At 35.0% G+C, this 21522-nt stretch overlaps 1 protein-coding gene across 7 annotated transcripts in view; it reads left to right on the top strand.

The window, feature by feature from the left end:
* The window catches only part of enox2 (ecto-NOX disulfide-thiol exchanger 2), a 491895-nt gene that overhangs the window by 463232 nt on the left and 7141 nt on the right, over positions 1–21522 (top strand). For all 7 annotated transcript variants that reach the window (XM_062039950.1, XM_062039943.1, XM_062039947.1 and 4 more), the window contains 3 exons: positions 16392–16451; positions 16924–17014; positions 19751–19836. In XM_062039950.1, the coding sequence (XP_061895934.1) occupies positions 16392–16451; positions 16924–17014; positions 19751–19836 (237 nt within the window). The remainder of the gene's footprint in view (positions 1–16391; positions 16452–16923; positions 17015–19750; positions 19837–21522) is intronic.

The raw sequence follows: 21522 nt of genomic DNA, 5'->3' as shown, positions 1-21522 counted from the left end.
TGGTAATAGACAACATAGCAACAATGGTAATAGACAACATAGCAATAATGGTAATAGACAACATAGCAACAATGGTAATAGACAACATAGCAACAATGGTAATAGACAACATACCAATAATGGTAATAGACAACATAGCAACAATGGTAATAGACAACATAGCAACAATGGTAATAGACAACATAGCAATAATGGTAATAGACAACATACCAATAATGGTAATAGACAACATAGCAACAATGGTAATAGACAACATAGCAATAATGGTAATAGACAACATAGCAACAATGGTAATAGACAACATAGCAACAATGGTAATAGACAACATAGCAATAATGGTAATAGACAACATAGCAACAATGGTAATAGACAACATAGCAATAATGGTAATAGACAACATAGCAACAATGGTAATAGACAACATAGCAATAATGGTAATAGACAACATAGCAACAATGGTAATAGACAACATAGCAACAATGGTAATAGACAACATAGCAACAATGGTAATAGACAACATAGCAACAATGGTAATAGACAACATAGCAACAATGGTAATAGACAACATAGCAATAATGGTAATAGACAACATAGCAACAATGGTAATAGACAACATAGCAACAATGGTAATAGACAACATAGCAATAATGGTAATAGACAACATAGCAACAATGGTAATAGACAACATAGCAATAATGGTAATAGACAACATAGCAATAATGGTAATAGACAACATAGCAATAATGGTAATAGACAACATAGCAATAATGGTAATAGACAACATAGCAATAATTGTAATAGACAACATAGCAACAATGGTAATAGACAACATAGCAACAATGGTAATAGACAACATAGCAACAATGGTAATAGACAACATAGCAACAATGGTAATAGACAACATAGCAACAATGGTAATAGACAACATAGCAATAATGGTAATAGACAACATAGCAATAATGGTAATAGACAACATAGCAACAATGGTAATAGACAACATAGCAACAATGGTAATAGACAACATAGCAATAATGGTAATAGACAACATAGCAATAATGGTAATAGACAACATAGCAATAATGGTAATAGACAACATAGCAATAATGGTAATAGACAACATAGCAATAATGGTAATAGACAACATAGCAACAATGGTAATAGACAACATGGCAACAATGGTAATAGACAACATAGCAACAATGGTAATAGACAACATGGCAATAATGGTAATAGACAACATAGCAACAATGGTAATAGACAACATAGCAACAATGGTAATAGACAACATACCAATAATGGTAATAGACAACATAGCAACAATGGTAATAGACAACATAGCAATAATGGTAATAGACAACATAGCAACAATGGTAATAGACAACATAGCAACAATGGTAATAGACAACATAGCAACAATGGTAATAGACAACATAGCAACAATGGTAATAGACAACATAGCAATAATGGTAATAGACAACATAGCAATAATGGTAAGGTAAGGAAACATTGAGCTAAATAATTATTATTTAGTGCAGGGGTAAGGAACCTAGGGCTCACGAGCCAGATGTGGCTCTTTTGATGACTGCATCTGGCTCTCAGATAAATCTTAGCTGACGTTGCTCAACACGATAAGTAATGAATAATAATCACAGTGTTAAAAATAACCACGTATCAACCAGACTACAAAACCATGCAGCACCAGAAGTCGCATTGATGGTAAGAAGTCTTGGTAACACTTTAGTATGGGGAACATATTCACCATTAATTAGTTGCTTTAGGGGTGTAACGGTACACAAAAATGTCGGTTCGGTACGTACCTCGGTTTAGAGGTCACGGTTCGGTACAGTAAGAAAACAACAAAATATAAATTTTTGGGTTATTTATTTACCAAATTTGCAAAATCTTCCACCAAATATATTTTTCTTAGTGGAATATTTGATGTGAAGTAATGGGAGCCTTGAATAGGTCAATAATTCATAATAACATTGACTTCGATTCAATATTATGTTTTGAGCAATGACAGTTTGAAAGAAAAAAACAACAGCTTTGTTTTATTAGTCAACATTGCAACTTTTTCTAAATTACATTTCACCTTTAAGCTTTTTTATTTCACTTTTGTTATGTTTTTGTTTATTTTAATAGTATTTTTAGAATGTGCCGTGGGCCTTTAAAACATTAGCTGTGGGCCGCAAATGGCCTCCGGGGCACACTTTTGACACGCCTGCTATAGATAATAACAAATTAAACCTGATAAATCTATGGATAAAAAGCAGAGCCTGGCGACGCATGCGCGTTTATCATAACTCTCTCGCTCTCTCTGTCTCTGCCCCTCCCTCACCAATGCTGCTGCGTGCACAATTTGTTTTGTTTTCAACCCCTTCTTAACCCTGAACGTACATTGAAAATACACGCAACCCTAACTCAAAATGCCGGACATTTGAGGCATTTAAAAAACTCCGCCCTGACAACTCCGCAAAAGAGGACATGTCCGGTGAAAAGAGGACGTATGGTCAGTCTACCATAGCTCGTTAGCTGCTAGCATGCCGTGTGTTGTGCCTCAGTGTGCATTGTTTACACAACGTGCGTTACGCTACTTAATATGTCCGTGTGGAAACTCGTTCGGTACACCTCCAAACCGAACTGGAACCCCCGTACCGAAACGGTTCAATACAAATACACGTATCGTTACACCCCTAAGTTGCTTATTAACATGCAAATTAGTAACATATTGGCTCTTAATTAGTCATTAAGTACTTATTAATGCCTTATTCTGCATGGCCTTATTATACAAGCAGTAAGCCATTAACTAAGAGTCTTCCCTCAATAACCTCAGAATTATTGCTTATTAGTAACCCTAACCCTTATATGTTCCCCTAGTGTCCAAATAACTCTAAATTAAGTCTTTGTTACTTTAATTAGCAACTACACTACAAAAAGTCAGTGTTCAAAAACAAGAAAAAAAATACAAAAATTAGGTTTTTTTTATTTGAACTAAGCAAAATTATCTGCCAATAGAACAAGACAATTTGGCTTGTCAAGACTTTCCAAAACAAATCAAATTAGCTAACCTCAATGAACCCAAAAATACCTTAAAATAAGTATATTCTCACTAATAACAACTGTACTACTATATGAGTATGTATTTTATATTGTTTCATTGAAAATAAAACAGCAAAGTCCATTTGGCTGTCATCTGTTTTAATTTTGAGACTCAATTGTGTCAAAGTCATGATTTTTTTTTTTACATGCTTGAAATAAGAAATTATTACTTTAAAAAAGTAGTTTTATACTTGTGAGTGTTGATGACACAGCTTTGCAACAGTTGATATTCTAGTTTCAAGCATGTTTGACTCAATATAGGTCATCAAATCTCAGCAACAAGCTGGTATCTTACTGAGATACTTTAGGAACAAAACCCTTAAAACAAAAAAAAAACATAAACATAAAATCTGCTTAGTGAGAATAATTATCTTATCAGACAGAAAATAAGCAAATATCACCCTTATTTGAGATATTACTGCAAAAACTGAAATCTTACTTAGATTTCAGTTTTTGCAGTGTAATTAATGGTGAATATGTTCCCCATACTAAAGTGTTACCGCGGTCTTTTATTTATTATTGGTTAGCTTCAGAATAACAATGTTATTAAAAAGAATAAGAGACTTGTATACTCTAAAAATGTCGGTCTTACTTAAAAATGCACGCATTTAGTTGTATTCAGTGTTAAAAAAATATTATATGGCTCTCACGGAAATATATTTTAAAATATTTGACCAAATATTCTCAGCCAAAAAGGTTCCCGACTCCTGCTTTAGTGGGTCCATGGGAAATTTGTATTTTTTCCATATATCAGCCGCTCCGGACTATAAGCCGCAGATATATACGTTGTGAAATTAGTTATTTACACAGAAATATTTTATAAATGTCTAGTTACATACCTTAATTGTTTCCAATCGGTGCCTGAAACACGGCAGTAAATTGGCTGATCAAACAAAACAGAAGTCATCGTCATGGGTGCGGAAGCTAGCTCTCCAATCAGCTAAACAGACTCATTAACTCAACGGTGACGTTTTAGGGAATTTACAAAACTGAAACATTACAAAAAGAATGCCAATGTATGTTATTAATACTAATAATAGTACCGGTAATAATAATAATAATAATACTATGAACATAACAGGGGTGTGAAACTGGTTTTCATTGTGGGCCACATGGCAGTTATAGCTGCCCTCAGAGGGCCACTTGTAACAGTGAATAAATATACAGTAAATTGCCTGATGATGTCATTCCACAATTATCTATAAATTACATATAGTTTTTACCTAAAGTGTAAAAAAAATCTGTAGTTTTTTCAGCATATAAATGAAAATCGAAAAACAGTCCCAATGATTTTCCGGTAAAACCTATGTTATGACGGAGTAATACTGTTAATGGAAAAACTGTACCACAGTTTAGTTTTTTTTTTTTTTATCATAGTAGAATTCTGACTGAGCTACCAGTTTTTTTACAGTAAAAATAATTGGTAACGTTTTAGTATGGGGAACATATTCTAAGTAACAAAGACTTAATTTGGAGTTATTTGGACACTAGGGGAACATATAAGGGTTAGTGTTAATAATAAGCAATAATTCTGAGGTTATTGAGGGAAAACTCTTAGTTAATGGCTTAACACGGCAGTAAAACGGCTGATCAAACAAAACGGAAGTCATCGTCATGGATGCGGAAGCTAGCTCTCCAATCAGCTAAACAGACTCATTAACTCCATGGTGACGTTTTAGGGAATTTACAAAACTGAAACATTACAAAAAGAATGCCAATGTAAGTTATTAATACTAATAATACTAATAATAGTAATAGTAATAATACTATGAACATAACAGGGGTGTGAAACTGGTTTTCATTGTGGGCCACATGGCAGTTATAGCTGCCCTCAGAGGGCCACTTGTAACAGTGAATAAATATACAGTAAATTGCCTCATTACACAATTATCTATTAATTATATATAGTTTTTACCTACACTGTAAAAAAAAATCTGTAGATATTACAGTAAAAAATTATGTATTTTTTACAGCATATAAATGAAAATCGAAAAACAGTCGCAATGTTTTTCCGGTAAAATCTACCGTTGTTGTTATGACGGAGTAATACTGGTTATGGAAAAACTGTACCACAGTTTTTTTGTTTTTGTTTTTTATCCTAGTAGAATTCTGACTGAGCTACCAGTTTTTTTACAGTAAAAATAATTGGTAACACTTTAGTATGGGGAACATATTCTAAGTAACAAAGACTTAATTTAGAGTTATTTGGACACTCGGGGAACATATAAGGGTTAGGGTTAATAATAAGCAATAATTCTGAGGTTATTGAGGGAAGACTCTTAGTTAATGGCTTACTGCTTGTATAATAAGGCCATGCAGAATAAGGCATTAATAAGTACTTAATAATGACCAATTAAGAGTCAATATGTTACTAATGTGCATGTTAATAAGCAACTAATTAATGGTGAATATATTCCCCATACTAAAGTGTTACCAAATAATTTTTACTGTGTACAATTATTTGGATAAATTACTTTAAAATCATGACTCAAGCAGATATCAGGATCATACATTCATTCATGTTGCAATATTAGATCAAGTTTAAAATATATAAAATTGCTTGCAGTAAAAAATGAAAAGTTTAATACAATTACGAAGAATCAGAATCAGTTTTTATTGCCATTGTTTGAGAAGGGGTAACACATTTTTCTTGGTGCAATCGTGCAACATAAAACACATATACCGTATTTTTCGGAGTATAAGTCGCTCCGGAGTATAAATCGCACCGGCTGAAAATGCATAATAAAGAAGGAAAAAAACATATATAAGTCGCACTGGAGTATAAGTCGCATTTTTTGGGGAAATGTATTTGATAAAATAAAAAGAATAGACATTTGAAAGGCAATTTAAAATAAATAAAGAATAGTGAACAACAGACTGAATAAGTGTACGTTATATGAGGCATAAATAACCAACTGAGAACGTGCCTGGTATGTTAACGTAACATATTATGGTAAGAGTCATTCAAATAACTATAACATATAGAACATGCTATACGTTTACCAAACAATCTGTCACTCCTAATCGCTAAATCCCATGAAATCTTATACATCTAGTCTCTTACGTGAATGAGATAAATAATATTATTTGATATTTTACGGTAATGTGTTTATAATTTCACACATAAGTCGCTCCTGAGTATAAGTCGCACCCCCGGCCAAACTATGAAAAAAACTGCGACTTATAGTCCGAAAAATACGGTAGTTAATGGCATACTGGTTGTATAATAAAGCCATGCAGAATAAGGCATTAATAAGTACTTAATAATGACCAATTAAGAGCCAATATGTTACTAATGTGCATGTTAATAAGCAACTAATTAATGGTGGATATGTTCCCCATACTAAAATACTACAATTTGATGGATAAATTACTTAAAATCATGACTCAAGCAGATATTTAAGTACTTATTTTGATTTGAACAGAACATGTTTGGATCATACATTCATTCATGTTGCAATATTTGATCAAGTTTAAAATATATAAAATTGCTTACAGTACAAAATGACAAATTGAATACAATTACGAAGAAAAGGCTTGAGTTTGACTCCTGTGGATATCACTTCCATATATTGTATTTAGGGATGTCCGATAATGGCTTTTTTGCCGATTTCCGATATTCCGATATTGTCCAACTCTTAATTACCGATACCGATATATACAGTCGTGGAATTAACACATTATTATGCCTAATTTGGACAATCAGGTATGGTGAAGATAAGGTCCTTTGTAAACAAATTAATAAAATAAAATAAGATAAATCAATTAAAAACATTTTCTTGAATAAAAAAGAAAGTAAAACAATATAAAAACAGTTACATAGAAACTAGTAATGAATGAAAATGAGTAAAATTAACTGTTAAAGGTTAGTACTATTAGTGGACCAGCAGCACGCACAATCATGTGTGCTTACGGACTGTATCCCTTGCAGACTGTATTGCTATATATTGATATATAATGTAGGAACCAGAATATTAATAACAGAAAGAAACAACCCTTTTGTGTGAATGAGTGTAAATGGGGGAGGGAGGTTTTTTGGGTTGGTGCACTAATTGTAAGTGTATCTTGTGTTTTTTATGTTGATTTAATAAAAAACAAACAAAAAAAAACGATAGCGATAATTTTTAAAAAAACGATACCGATAATTTCCGATATTACATTTTAAAGCATTTATCGGACATTTGTAATTGTATTTATTTAACATTTTTAGAGAGTTTGCCTTGAAGGGATCATCATGAGAGAAATCAAGTACAGCAAGTCAGAAAGGACAAACGATACAATGAGAGCAAGATGATAGACGATACCCCAGACTTGAAGGTGCATTATTGAATGTCAAGTCTCATTATTTCTGCACCCTAATTTAGCGGGCTGGGGGCAAACAACAAGCTCATTAGCTCCGCCCCCAAACTTCAGTCGGCTGTCATCAGTCCCGCTCCGTCCTGGCATCACCTTTTTGTTCCTCATGCTGCCGCCATTAAGACCCGTTTCCCATCTGAACGGCGCAAAATCGATGTAGTGAGCATAGACTGACGCTCGATACGGTGTTGCATTGACTCGTGTTTCGGCCTCATATTTCCAATACCCCCCCCCAGCCCATTGGCTAATGCATGTGAGAGCAGCGGCTGGCGAGGCGACATTACAGTCTACAGAGATTTTACAGCAGCTTGCCTTCTTTTTCCCGGTCAAGCCGATTGACAGGCGTGTCAATAGCGTGATGGGTTTTTTTGTTTTGTTTTATAAAAGCAACCCCCGCTCCGTGAAATATGCTAATTAAATCCCGTGAATTGTGAAAGACAGCCTCATTAAATCCGGACAGAAAAATCCATTTCTGGGCGTGTTTGCCTGAGAGCGCCACTTGTTGGGTGATTTGTCATGTTGAGGAGATCCTTTCCAGCCATCGACGACCATTCCCGACACATCATCAAGATGCTTCATTGTCCTTACCAAATATATTTTACATTGACTTCCACACCTTTCAGTTCCGCCGCTCCTGCTCATTATCCCGCACTGCAATGGCGTCTGGTACATTGGCGGAGAGCAAGAGGTTACGTATTGATTTGTTTGTGCTTGCTTAACTGCCCGAAAAAACACTTCAGTGCAACTTTGTAGCGAAGGAATAACTCTTTCAACTGATGTCCACGCTGCTTTCTGCTCTCATCCACCCGCTGAAACAAGGAGGTGTTCATGCAAGGCCGCTTTTCAATATACAAATGTAGTTTAGCCCACTTGTTTGTAAACAATGTTCTTTTTTGGAGACTTAGGCCCCGTTTACACTAAGGTAAATCCCACCTAACCTTATCCGCGTCCACACACCAGGCCCGGCCCTAACCAATCTGGCGCCCTAGGCAAGATTTTAGGTGGCGCCCCCCCACATCGGCAGTGAAGTGTATATACTCACAAAAAACCGAATAGCTTTGTCTTTGACCTTTTTTTTTACTTAAAGAAAGCAAATTAACAATCAGAATAGTTAACAAGATAAAAAAAAAATGTGAATAAATAAATGAATACAAAAAATAAAAAATGAATATCAATTTATTGTCATCATTACAGTGAAATGCTGAATAGCAGAATGCAAAGTAACAGTATAAAATATTATATGAGAATGTTATGTTATGATTATCTTTAACCGAATCACAGCAGTGCTCAAATTAAAAAACAGCATTCCCTCTCATGTGATATTGCTTAATTAACATTAATGATGTGCACTTTAACAACTAGACTTACAACTATACCTAATATATAAAGGGGTGGAAAAGTGACTATTACCTGCAGGGCAAACATTAGCTAACCAGAAGGCAATAACAATGTAAACAAAAAACACCTGCTTAAAATATCTAATACAAATGTCTCTGAGGAATGTAAGGTGGGAGTACTGTAATTACCTAACGTTACATTATTATTTTCCATAACAATTTAGCCCCCTCCACAATATTAACCCGACGTTAAAACAGAACTAGCTATTTATTGATTAGCAATTGCCGAATCATGTAACATTAGCTCAATGCTAAAAAGCCAGTTTACTATCACATTCTGTAACAGACAAATAATTTCATGTAGGCTAACGTTAACTACCTCTGTCTTTTTCTCGTTTCTCCTTCTCTTCTTTTCTATTTTTTCTTCCCTGGGCACCTGACAGTTTTGGCCGTTTTGACATCTTGTGTTGATTTTTTGATGAGGTGACGTCCAAAAAGAGTCATGATACGGGAAGGGAGGGGGGGGCGTAATGTTGTAACAAATAATATTTCTATTAAATAGGCTTAACTTTGCATTTTAATTAACGTGGGATTATTTTTTGTATTTAGAAATAATAGTACCAACTTTTTTTTTTTTTTTCTCCAACATTTGTGGCACTGGCGTGGCGCCCCCTGATGGACGGCGCCCTTAGCATTTTCCTATACGGCCTATGCCACGGGCCGGCCCTGCCACACACACACACACAATGCCACAGTTTAAGAGCCCCGCCCCCCTTCGTCCGCCGGCACAACGCGACGTAGTACGCATGCGCGGAAAGTGCGCACGTCATAGTCACCTCCAGTGTTGCTTTGTGTGCAACTTCTTAGATGTAACTTATCTGAACAATATCCAGTGTTGTGGTTAGAGATGTCCGGCCGATAAATGCTTTAAAATGTAATATCGGAAATTATCGGTATCGTTTTTTTATTATCGGTATCGTTTTTTTGTTTGCTTTTTATTAAATCAACATAAAAAACACAAAATACACTTACAATTAGTGCACCAACCCAAAAAAAACCTCCCTCACCCATTTACACTCATTCACACAAAAGGGTTGTTTCTTTCTGTTATTAATATTCTGGTTCCTACATTATATATCAATATATATCTGTATATATATGTCACCATGTAAAGCGCTTTGAGTCACTCGAGAAAAAGCGCTATATAAATATAATTCACTTCACTTCACTTCACATATCAATACAGTCTGCAAGGGATACAGTCCACTAATAGTACTAACCTTTAATAGTTAATTTTACTCATTTTCATTAATTACTAGTTTCTATGTAACTGTTTTTATATTGTTTTACTTTCTTTTTTTATTCAAGAAAATGTTTTTAATTTATTTATCTTATTTTTTTATTATTATTTTTAAAAAGGACCTTATCTTCACCATACCTGGTTGTCCAAATTAGGCATAATAATGTGTTAATTCCACAACTGTATATATCGGTTGATATCTGTATCGGTAATTAAGAGTTGGACAATATCGGATATCGGCAAAAAAGTCATTATCGGACATCCCTAGTTGTGGTATTTCAATTAACTGGAATCCAGTGTGCTGCGGGGCCCTATTGTAGTGAATCACACCTGAGCCATCATAAATTAATCAAATCTTTATTAGACACGTAAACAATGTGATAAAGAACATTTTACATCTATCAAACTAGGGATCTAAATATCTGGTCAAGACACTCCTCACTCTTTTGTCTTCACCTTCATTGTCCATTCCTTTTTGGTGACTTTATATACTCTGGACCTAGACGTTGAGTCCGTGACATACATGGCGGACAATAACTGATACAGTCCGCTTTGCCAGTCCAAATGCATTCAATGTTTTCCGTAGTTAGTCTTCCCTCGATGACAAGGTAATACAAAGCACACGCTACCTTTTTTATCACATCCACGGGAGCGCGCATTGTCGTTTTCTCTCCTTCGACAAATGGACAAAGTTTTTCACGAAGTAGAATCACAGCTGACCCGGCCGAACATTAGAAAGTTCTCTTGCCGTCTGAGAAGTGTTGTATCCCAGATAGCTGCAATCGCTTTCTCTTAAGGCAGGGGTGCCCATTACGTCGATCGCGGAGGGTGTGTCAGTCGATCGCCAGCCAGGCATTCAAAAAATAGTCCTAAAAATGAGCGATCATAAATCTTCACTATGACGTCACTTTCGTCACTTGATTGACATTCACGACACCCGAGGGTTTTCTGAGATGACGCTGGCTGCTGCCAGCTCATTATTAAGAAAAAATTACAGACAGGAAGGCGAGAAACACTTTTTATCTCAACAGACTGGCGTCGTACCTGTCGTCAAAACTCCAAAGACCGACTGCACAGTTGCACAAGAAAAGCGCTGCTTCATCCTGCCTGCGCTAACAAAATAAGAGTCTCAGAAAGCTGGCGTGCACAAGCTAGCAAGCTACGGAGTTTGCCGCCAATGTATTTCTTGTAAAGTGTATACAAAGGAGTACGGAAGCTGGACAAATAAGATGCCAAAAACCAACCACTTTCATGTGGTATTGGACAGAAAGGAGGACTTTTTTTCTCCTCCATTTGAAAATGCGGACGTTATCAGCACCACTGTCTGATTCCTATCAATGCAAGTCATCAGAATCAGGTAATACACCAACTTATATTCTTGTCTTCGTGAAAGAAAGGAATCTATATGTGTTAAACATGCTTGCATTATCTTTAAACACCTTTAACTTGTTAACAATATTAACTATATGTGTTAAACATGCATGTATTATCTTTAAACACCTTTAACTTTTTAACAATATTAACTATGTGTTAAACATGCTTGTATTATCTGTAAACACCTTTAACTTGTTAACAATATTAACTATATGTGTTAAACATGCTTGTATTATCTTTAAACACCTTTAACTTGTTAACAATATTAACTATGTGTTAAACATGCATGAATTATCTTTAAACACCTTTAACTTGTTAACAATGTTAACTATATGTGTTAAACATGCTTGTATTATCTTTAAACACCTTTAACTTGTTAACAATATTAACTATATGTGTTAAACATGCTTGTATTATCTTTAAACACCTTTAACTTGTTAACAATATTAACTATATGTGTTAAACATGCTTGTATTATCTTTAAACACCTTTAACTTGTTAACAATATTAACTATATGTGTTAAACATGCTTGTATTATCTTTAAACACCTTTAACTTGTTAACAATATTAACTATATGTGTTAAACATGCTTGCATTATCATTAAACACCTTTAACTTGTTAACAAAAACATATATTTCATAAATAAGTAAATATAAATTATATATATGAATGAGGTAAATCCCCACGACTTGATCAATTGAAAAGTAGCTCGCCTGCAGAAAAAGTGTGGGCACCCCTGTCTTAAGGTATTCATGTGTGATTTCCACAAGCGTCTGTACAGACGGAAGGAGAAACACGGGCATGTCTGGATGACTCGCCTCCATCTTTCCAGTGGTTAGCTCCGAGTTACCAAACCGCTGTGGCGCGTTCTTTTCTGACGTCACTTCCTGTGTGGGACGGGGTCTTTCTGGCGTCACTTCCTCTCCGAACTCACTTTGTAAAGGATCAATGAGTCCATACAAAGCTAAGAGCCGGAGATTCAAGAATTACACGGCTGACTTACCCGTGTGAAAATGTGTCAGAGGAGGGGAATCTTAAATGCTGGGACTTTATTAGTACCGGTATACCGTACAACCCTAGATTAGTTGAAATCCTGTGCTTACCGGGGTTGGTTACAAAAACAATGATAAAGAAATCCCGAACTTTGAAAAAAGTGCCTCACAATCTAACAATCACATCAAAGTGTCAACAAGAATTGAATGCGAGTCGTACTAAATACACGCTGTATAAGGCCTTAGATCAGGCCCACAAACAGGTTTTATCCGGACCGCGGGAGGGGTTTGCTAAGTATAAAAATGAACCTGAAATGTTTGAATGAAAGAAACTGCTGTTCTAAATGTGTCCACTGGATGGCAAAATAGCAATTCTTTGTAGATGATGCTACATAAGTACAAAATAAACCACATGTTAGTACATCAGTCGAGGAAAATGATCAAACTACATAAATATAACTACATAACTACGAACTACATAAATAACATCCTGTAATTTGATTTTGATAGATTGAAAATGAACACCAATGAGTTGACTGATGAACATTATCACATCATTTATTCAGAAAGTATAAATAACGACAAATAAAAATAGAATACTATAAACCGCAACATGTAAGTGTAAAAAAAACAAAAACATTATGATTTGTACATTTTCAGAATGTGCTTGTTCTATTTTTAAACAAAGAAAACAATCTGAAGTTGTCTTTATTTTTAAGTTATCGTGCCGTGATTTTACCAGTCCGGCCCACTTGGGAGTAGATTTTTCTCCACGTGGCCCCCCATCTAAAATTAGTTTGACACCCCTGCTTTAGATTGAGTGTAAAATAAGGTTATTTTGTAAGATGTTCGATGTTTAGGTCAATTTTGCCCGAGCTGAAGTTAGAATTAGTAGGTTTCAATTAGTTTTCTTTATTTTCTCAAGCTGCTGTCACCCTTTTATTCATGACCAGAGCTCCAGCGGCCTTTAAAAGGCAGCCGCGACTACCACAAGACTCGGAGTGCTAAAATGTACACCGGCTTATCTGTAATTAAAGGAGAAAAAAAGCTGCGTCAACAGCAGTTTATTCCCACTAAAAAGGTTGCTACTAAAATCGGCCCCTAATAAACTGGAATGCTTACCTTCTAACTAATTTTACAACTCCTAGTGACACATTTTCATGGATTTACTCTGTTGAACTCTTTGCAAAAGTAGGCGGGCCACACTCGGTGTGGGCTTAGTCCACTCCAACAGCACCACCTATAGGCAGGGCCAGAAAGAGCAGACAAATAATGCATTGCCATCACATATAGTCAAGTAAACTGGACAGAACAGACTTTATTAATAACAACAATGAACCAAACAGCTAACAACAATGATTTGTGTTAGTCCTGCTTACCATAAAGGTTTACCATGTGGATTGTACCCTGCTTTTTAATTATGGGCCTGCATGCAGAGTGCAGTCCTTTTTCTAAAGGGGTCCTGTTATGTAAAACCTGTTGTAGTGTATTAGGGATCCCCGTAGAGGCCCGGAAATGTGAAATCAAACCACGGACATATTTATAAAACAATCTTGCCTTCTTCCAAACGAGCCGCTTGGATTTTGAGACTTGAGTGACGTGTTTTGCATAATTATGACAGCAGATATCTCCATATATGGTAGCACTTTACCCAAAGAGCTTTGCGTGAGTCCACCATTTTTATTAAGTTGTCAATAAGTTCCTTTTTTGGTGAAGTTATAACACTGAAACGCCCTCAGGAAGAGGTGCTTTAAAACATGGCTCGCGGCTAACGTCCAGCCGCAGTCTGCAGTGTATTAGCTACTTCTAAATCACTAATCCTCGCCTCCATGGCGACAACTAAAGTAAGTTTCTTACAAGTATCACCAATCATGGCACCCACCTGTTCCCAATTAGCCTGTTCCCCTCTGGGATGATCCAAATAAGTGTTTGATGAGCATTCCTCAACTTTCCCAGTCTTTTTTGCCACTTGTGCCAGCTTTTTTGAAACATGTTGCAGGCATCAAATTCCAAATGAGCTAATATTTGCAAATAATTACAACGTTTACCCGTTAGAACGCTAAGTATCTTGTCTTTGCAGTCTATTCAATTGAATATAAGTTGAAAAGGATTTGCAAATCATTGTATTCTTTTTATTTACCATTTACACAACGTGCCAACTTCACTGGTTTTGGGTTTTGTATATAATGTATGTATGTATATATATATATATATTTATTTATTTTTTATTTTTTTTTATTAAATTATTTTGTGCACCCCTATATATATATGTACAGTATATATATATATATATATATTTTTTTTTAATTATTTTGTGCACCCCTATATATATATGTACAGTATATATATATATATATATATATTAAACATTTTTGTGCACCCCTATATATATATGTACAGTATATATATATATATATATATATATTAAACATTTTTGTGCACCCCTATATATATATGTACAGTATATATATATATATATATATATATATATATATATATATATATGTATGTATGTATGTATGTATGTATGTATGTATGTATGTATGTATGTATGTATGTATGTATGTATATATATATATATATATATATATATATATATATATATGTATATATATGTATATATATATATATATATATGTATATATATATATATGTGTATATATGTACAGTATACATATATATATATTTATTAAATTTTTTTGTGCACCCCTATATATATATAACCCTATATATATATATATATAAAAAAATGTTGTGCACCCCTATATATATATATATATATATATATATATATATATATATATATATATATATATATATAAAGGTTTACCATGTGTATATATATGTATATATATATATATATATATATATATATATATATATATATATATATATATATATATATATATACTGTATATATATATATATACTGTATATATATATATATATATACATATATATATACACACACACACACAGTATATACAAACCCCAAAACCAGTGAAGTTGGCACGTTGTCTTTGGTATGACTCGGCCTGGGTTTGAACTCACGACCTACCCATCTCAGGGCGGACACTCTAACCACAAGGCCACCGAGCAGGTTAGAGCAGCTTGGGGGCTAAAAAACGAGAAAATAAGCATGCAGGCTACTATTATTCTATTTTGCGTCCTCGTCTACTGATTTTTTCCCAAGATTTATTTCTTGCTCGTATTGTTAAATTGTGTCCTCGCTGGTTGCTAGCGCGGTAGCTGTTGAGCATTTTCCGTCGAGTCGGCAAACTGCACTGCAAAAACTGAAATCTAAGTAAGATTAAATATCTCAAATAAGGGTGATATTTGCTTATTTTCTTTCTGATAAGATAATTCTTCTCACTAAGCAGATTTTATGTTAGAGTGTTTTACTTGTTTTAAGTGTTTTGGTCCTAAATGATCTCAGTAAGATATTACAGCTTGTTGCTGAGATTTGATGACATTAGAATATCAACTGTTGCAAAGCTGTGTCATCAACACTCACAAGTATAAAACTACTTTTTTAAAGTAACAATTTCTAAAATCATGATGCCGAGCGCATATTATTATGTCAAGATAATGGCACTAGCATTTACTTAATTTAAGAATATTTTTAACAAACAACAAACAAAAAGGTTTAATTTTGTTTTTTATACCAAGAAAAGTGCACTTGTTACTAGTGAGAATATACTTATTTTAAGGTATTTTTGCTATCTAATTCTACTTGTTTTGGAAAGTCTTGACAGGCCGAATTTTCTTGATCTATTGGCAGATAATTTTGCTTAGTTCAAGTAAAATACCCCTAATTTTTGTATTTTTTTTGTTTTATTGTTTTTGTTAGGAGCAGGGATTGTTGTAGGTTATTGACATTGTATGATGAGTCCATTCCTCCACTTGCTCACATGTTGCTGATATGTTGCAGCTGGAGGGATCCGATCAGGACGAGAGTGTCGGCGGCGAGGAAGCCGCCAATCAAGCCAATGTGAGTGTGAGACCTTCCTCCCCCTGCATGGTCCCAGCAGCCACTGCCCTCACCAAATAAATCAGGCTGCACCCAAAGTGGGACAGAATTGGGCTGGTGCACACAGGCCAGAGCCTACAAAACACACACAATGTTACACAGGACGCCAAACACTCCTCGCTCTGTCTGCCACCTGTCACAGATAGGAAACAAGCAGTTTGATCATCCTCTTTCCAAGTACACAGTGTGTGTGTGTGTGTGTGTGTGTGTGTGTGTGTGTGTGTGTGTGTGTGTGTGTGTGTGTGTGTGTGTGTGTGCACATTTCATCTCGCCAACAGAAGAGTAGCTCCAGGCAAAGTACCCTCCCTCGCCTCATTATCCCATCCTCATTGTTCCCGCCACGAATGATGATGTGCCGCCAGCACGCCTTCCACTTCATATTCCTTGTTTTGATTGTCTCCTCATGCAATGCCATGTGTGTGTGTGTTGGCAGGAGCTGGTGTCCTGCACTCAGGAGAAGGAAGGTCCGACCGAGAAGAGGCAGACAAGTCCGGTCCACTCAGAGAGGGAAGCTCTGCTCGTCGGTAAGACCCAACAAATGATTGTTATTATTATAGTTATTAGTTTCATTGTTGTAAGATGTTGGGATATGATGGAGGCTCTAAGACAGGGGTGACCACATTTTTTTAATGGTGCGGCACATTTTAAAAATGTTAATTAAAAATATAAAAGAGTAAGGAGAAAAAGTTGCCATGTTGACTCTATTAACAGAAAGATGCCATGCAGGCCGTTTCTTAAAACAGGCATTGCTCGGAAAATAGTAATGACTCAAAATCAATGTAGATAGGAATTCAAATATGGATGATATCCATCCATTTTCTACCGCTTGTCCCTTTCGGGGTCGCTGGAGCCTATCTCAGCTGCATTCGGGCGGAAGGCGGGGTACACCCTGGACAAGTCGCCACCTCATGGCAGGGCCAACACAGATAGACAGACAACATTCACACACAAGGGACCATTTAGTGTTGCCAATCAACCTATCCCCAGGTGCATGTCTTTGGAGGTGGGAGGAAGCCGGAGTACCCGGGGAGAACATGCAAACTCCACACAGAAAGATCCCGAGCCCGGGATTGAACTCGGGACCTTCGGCAGACGCACTAACCCCTCTACCACCGTGCTGCAGTCTACTATATAACACTTGCAAATGAAACTCGGAGATCATTTCTAAATGTTGCCTAAAAATGTTTATTTAATCAATTAGCATTTACCAACACACACAAAAGTACCAAGAATTGGTACTGGTATGGATTACCAGGCACGGGAAATTGGTACTGTATCGATTTAAATGAGAAAGGTAAACACGTGCAAGATTGGTTGAAAAAACATGGCAGCCAAGTAGGGATATTATCGGCTGATAAATGTTTTGAAATGTAATATCGGAAATTATCAGTATCGGTTTCATAATTATCTGTATCGGTTTCAAAAATTAAAATGTATGACTTTTAAAACGCCGCTGTGTACACGGACGTAGGGAGAAGTACAGAGCGCCAATAAAGCTTAAAGGCACTGCCTTTGCGTGCCGGCCCAGTCACATAATATCTACGGCTTTTCACACACACAAGAGAAAGCTAGGCATACTTGGTCAACAGCCATACAGGTCACACTGAGGGTAACCGTATAAACAACTTTAACACTGTTACAAATATGCGCCACACTGTAAACCCACACCAAACACATTTTGGGAGAACATCAGCGCCGTAACACAACAGAACAAATACCGTATTTTTCGGAGTATAAGTCGCTCCGGAGTATAAGTCGCACCAGCCGAAAATGCATAATAAAGAAGGAAAAAAACATATATAAGTCGCACTGGAGTATAAGTCCCATTTTTGGGGGGAATTTATTAGGTAAAAGCCAACACCAAGAATAGACATTTGAAAGGCAATTTAAAATAAATAAAGAATAGTGAACAACAGGCTGAATAAGTGTACGTTATATGAGGCATAAATAACCAACTGAGAACGTGCCTGGTATGTTAACGTAACATATTATGGTAAGAGTCATTCAAATAACTATAACATATAGAACATGCTATACGTTTACCAAACAATCTGTCACTCCTAATCGCTAAATCCCAGGAAATCTTATACGTCTAGTCTCTTACGTGAATGAGCTAAATAATATTATTTGATATTTTACGGTAATGTGTTAATAATTTCACACATAAGTCGCTCCTGAGTATAAGTCGCACCCCCGGCCAAACTATGAAAAAAACTGCGACTTATAGTCCGAAAAATACGGCATATACAAACAATTATACTTCCATTATTTTTTATATCCCACATTTAGTTTGTAATTAACATTGATCATAGTATTAACTACTGTGTTGATTCAAGAGTGATATATTTTTCCACGACATTGGTCTTAAAGTGTTTTTTAAATGTGTGAATGGAACTGGAACATTTTAAGGAATCATCCAAGCTAATAATAATAATAATTAATAATAAACTATATAATACTTGCAAATGAAATATGTTGTATCAAACATTTTATTTAATCAATTAGCATTTACTAACACACACAAAAGTACGAAAAATTGGTACTGGTATGGATTACCAGGCACGGGAAATTGGTACTGTATCGATTCAAATGAGAAAGGTAAACACGCGCATGTGGCACAACCCCTAGTTTTGGAATGTCCCAACGAGAGCCCAGACCTAAACCCAATCACCACACACAAAAGACGGATGCTTCCAGGAAGGACTAAGAGCAAAGGTCATTTGATTTGGAGTCGTCAACAAAGAGTCTGTGGTGCTCTTCCACAGGCTTGAAAAGTAGCAGGAGATATTGTCTGCTGCTGATATCATGTGCTGGCTAAGCTTTAGGAAAAAAAGATCTCTGAAGTGCTTGAGTGTGACCTTGTCCATGGAATTTATACAAGTGTGGAGAATGAGGATTAACAGATTGCAGATTGCTTCCGTTTCTAATCGCTTTCCCCTTTTATCTCTAAACGAGGTATTTAACGCACCCCGGCTGCTGGGTTTTGGTCCGCCATTGGCTTGTCTAGCTAAGGTGGACATGACGCTCCGCAGGCGGCGGGTATATAAGCACACGGTGCTTGTACGATCGCTCCCCGAGAGCCCGTGTGTGTTAGCGCGAGCAGATGTCTACTCTCAGCCGGGGGGGCGGGGGGGGGGTGGTCTGTGACGAGGCCCCGGCGACATCTCGCCCAAGACTCAGTGGCGGACACACCGGGGCCACGTAGATGTTCACACTATGGATGGAATCCAGCGGCTGAACTTGTTTTGTTTGTTCCTCAGGGATCATTTCCACATTCCTGCACGTGCACCCCTTCGGAGCCAGCATCGAGTACATCTGCTCCTACCTGCAGCGCTTGGACACCAAGGTACTCACACACACCTGGTACGGGGGCACTGTGGGTCGGATGTGGAGCCGACGGGGCGGATCTGACTGATCCTTCAATGCAGGCAGGGCTCCGGAATATCCACGAATAAAAGTGGAATAGATTAATCTATTAATTTGTCTAGAACAGGGTGGTCCAAAAGCGTACACTTCAAATAAGCAACCTGACCGTGTTTTCATATTAAATGTATAAGTAACTAAGGTTTGGACAGGTGGCAAATTGTCAACTATGTTCTTTCCAAATAGTTCAAGCACAGCAATCACTTATATGACCCAATCCAAACAACCTTTCCTAGTCATGGTGCAAAAAAAACAATTCAAGCAGCACAAAAGGTCAACACACATAACACAACATGCTCACTGAACTCTGTGGCTGTTAAAAAAAACATCCCATCATCTTAAAAAAAATTATATTAAATCTATTTAAATCCATTGCAAGGCATGTAGGGAAAAATGCAAAACACTCTCCACACTTATCCATGTTTGGCTTTTAGCTGCTTGATATTTCTGATTGATGACAAAACTTTAAAGAGAGTCATCACAGAAGTAAACAAGGTAGGAGTCGAATTTTCTCATACTCTTAATGTTTAATCATAATAACTATCAGTTATATAGCCATAATATATATGTGTATGTATATATATATATATACTTATATATATATATATATATATTACACATATATACACATATATACATATATATACATATATATACATATACATATATATATGTACATACATATACATATATATATATATATACATATACATATACATATATATATGTACATACATATACATATATATATACATATATATATACATATACACATATATATACACAGATACATACATATTTATACATATATATATATATACTTATATATATACACATATATATATATACATATACATACATATTTATATATATATATATACACATATTTATATATATATATACATATACACATATATATATATACATATACACATATATATATATATATGTATATATATATATATATATATGTATATATATGTGTATATACATATATATATGTATATATATATATATGTATATACATTTAAATACATATATATATGTATATACATATATATGTATACATACATATATGTGTATATATATATATATACATATATATATGTATATATATATGTATATATATATATATATGTATATACGTATATATATATATATGTATATACATATATATATATGTCTATATACATATATGTGTATTACATATATATATATATATACATATATATATATATACATATATATATATATACATATATATATATATATACATATTCATATATATACATATATATATATATATACATATATATATATATACATATATATATATATATACATATTCATATATATACATATATATACATATATATATATATATATATATATATATATATATATATATATTAAATATATATATATATATATATATATATATATATATATATATATATATATATATATATATATATATATATATATATATATATATACTAAATGTGCCTTGGCTACAAAAAGGTTGAAAAACACTGGTTAGGTGTAAAACACTGGCAAGTTACGTGACACGAGAGTATAAACCAGGCTTAAGTCTCTGTTGTGTTATTAG

This window comes from Entelurus aequoreus, linkage group LG28, assembly GCF_033978785.1.
Source record: "Entelurus aequoreus isolate RoL-2023_Sb linkage group LG28, RoL_Eaeq_v1.1, whole genome shotgun sequence".
Taxonomy (NCBI): domain Eukaryota; kingdom Metazoa; phylum Chordata; class Actinopteri; order Syngnathiformes; family Syngnathidae; genus Entelurus; species Entelurus aequoreus.
Note: the sequence above shows the minus strand (reverse complement) of the source record. Positions and strands in the feature narration are given on the sequence as shown.